Source organism: Buceros rhinoceros, unplaced genomic scaffold, assembly GCF_000710305.1.
Source record: "Buceros rhinoceros silvestris isolate BGI_N320 unplaced genomic scaffold, ASM71030v1 scaffold20915, whole genome shotgun sequence".
Classification (NCBI taxonomy): domain Eukaryota; kingdom Metazoa; phylum Chordata; class Aves; order Bucerotiformes; family Bucerotidae; genus Buceros; species Buceros rhinoceros.
This window is the reverse complement of record NW_010412530.1, coordinates 1-1,462: the sequence shown is the minus strand read 5'-3', so window position 1 is coordinate 1,462 and position 1,462 is coordinate 1. Positions and strand designations below refer to the sequence as shown.

At 55.6% G+C, this 1,462-nt stretch overlaps 1 protein-coding gene across 1 annotated transcript in view; it reads right to left on the bottom strand.

The window, feature by feature from the left end:
* Positions 1-1,252, bottom strand: part of LOC104493720 (aflatoxin B1 aldehyde reductase member 2-like) — a gene marked incomplete at its 5' end in the record, with an annotated part of 3,115 nt that extends 1,863 nt beyond the window's left edge. The window contains 2 exons of the mRNA XM_010136448.1: positions 456-560; positions 1,065-1,252. Coding sequence (XP_010134750.1) covers positions 456-560; positions 1,065-1,252 — 293 coding nt within the window. The remainder of the gene's footprint in view (positions 1-455; positions 561-1,064) is intronic.
* Positions 1,253-1,462: the final 210 nt, after the last annotated feature.

Below are 1,462 nucleotides of genomic sequence, written 5' to 3'. Positions count from 1 at the left end.
CAGACATCAGCTCAGGACAGGGAGCGCCCACAGCAGCCTCTTCCTGGCAGACTTACCCCGGAGAGCAGCTCCAGGTCACTGGGGGCTATTATCTGCCTAGGAACAGACTCTAAAGAACTGCACATGCTGCAGAAAGTTCCGTGTCAAGGGAGACACTGACTCAAGCAACAAGCGCGTACTCAGCTTTTTCAGAGAACTGCCCTCGCTCAGCTCTAACCACGCGTGTCCTGAAGGGACTCCCCAGACACCTGCAGCAGCAGCTTCCCTTTCTGCTTCTACCTGGCACACTGGGGGCTGCTCTGAGCCCTGGGGCTCCCAGCCCCTTCCCCGCGGAGCCTGACTGTAAGGACACAGGGAACCACCCACAGGCTGCTCTGAGCTGAACCCTCGTGTTCTTTCCGTTCCATTCAGCTCCACCTCCACAAAAGACTCGCGGACCCACGGCAGTCCCTCACCTGGTACACGGTTGGCATCACCCACTTGTTGTATTTGCAGATGGTGCAGATTTCTGCGACCTGCCACGCTGCGTAGTTCGACAGACCGAATTCTTTAAACTTTCCCTGCAGAGGAAGAGGAGGGCATTCAGCTGCAGAGTTTAAAAGGTCCTTCATACCCAGACAGTGCAAGATGCATGCGGTGAGGAGGACAGTTGCTGAATTTTAGTTGAGTTCTCTGTTCACCCCTGTCCACCCCTTCTAGATGACTAGGAATTGTAAGACCTGCCGAAAACATTTCCTCTGTTTTATATTAAAGGGCACTATTAGATTAATGCAGTTCAGGAATTCTCCTTCACCCATTACAGTGCTAATCTGAACCTGGTCACTTAATGTGGCTGAAAGCAAAGTCCAAATGCTCTGACGTTTCCAAGAGCTTTGGAGAACAAAGTGCAGCACGTGAACGTGCAGTGGAGGGTCAGTTGTTTGGCTCTGCCCTGGTCATCTGCGCTCCCTCTTTCCAGCATTGCGTAAACCCAGCGCTGCAGAAGGGCATGACAAGGAGCCCTGGTTTGAAAAGGTGGTGGAAGGGGATCAAGATGTGGTCCAGGCTTGGACTTCCCACTTTACTTCTTTGTGCAGCTCATTGCAGGCACGCAGCGTCTCCTCCACTGGGGTCCCGTGGTCAGGAGCATGGAGGTAGAAGAGCTCCACGCTCGTCCTCTTCAACCTCTCCAGGGACGTGTCCAGCTGCGATCGTACGCTCTCGGGCTTCAGCGTCTTCCCATCCCAGGGGTTGGCCTTGGTGGCGACTTCCACTGGCAGAGAGAAAGAATGAGCAGAGACGTTTCCACCTTCAGGAAGGGAACGGGGACAAGGGGCATAGTGCAGACGGGTGGATCCTTCTCCTCAGGAGCCCCGTCAGCCTAGGAGGGGAGGCCCTTCCCCTCAGGGGCCGCAGGAAGGGCCCTTCTCAAGGCTCAGGCTCAGCACTATCGGGGGAGGCCCTTCCCCTCAGGGAGGGCCTC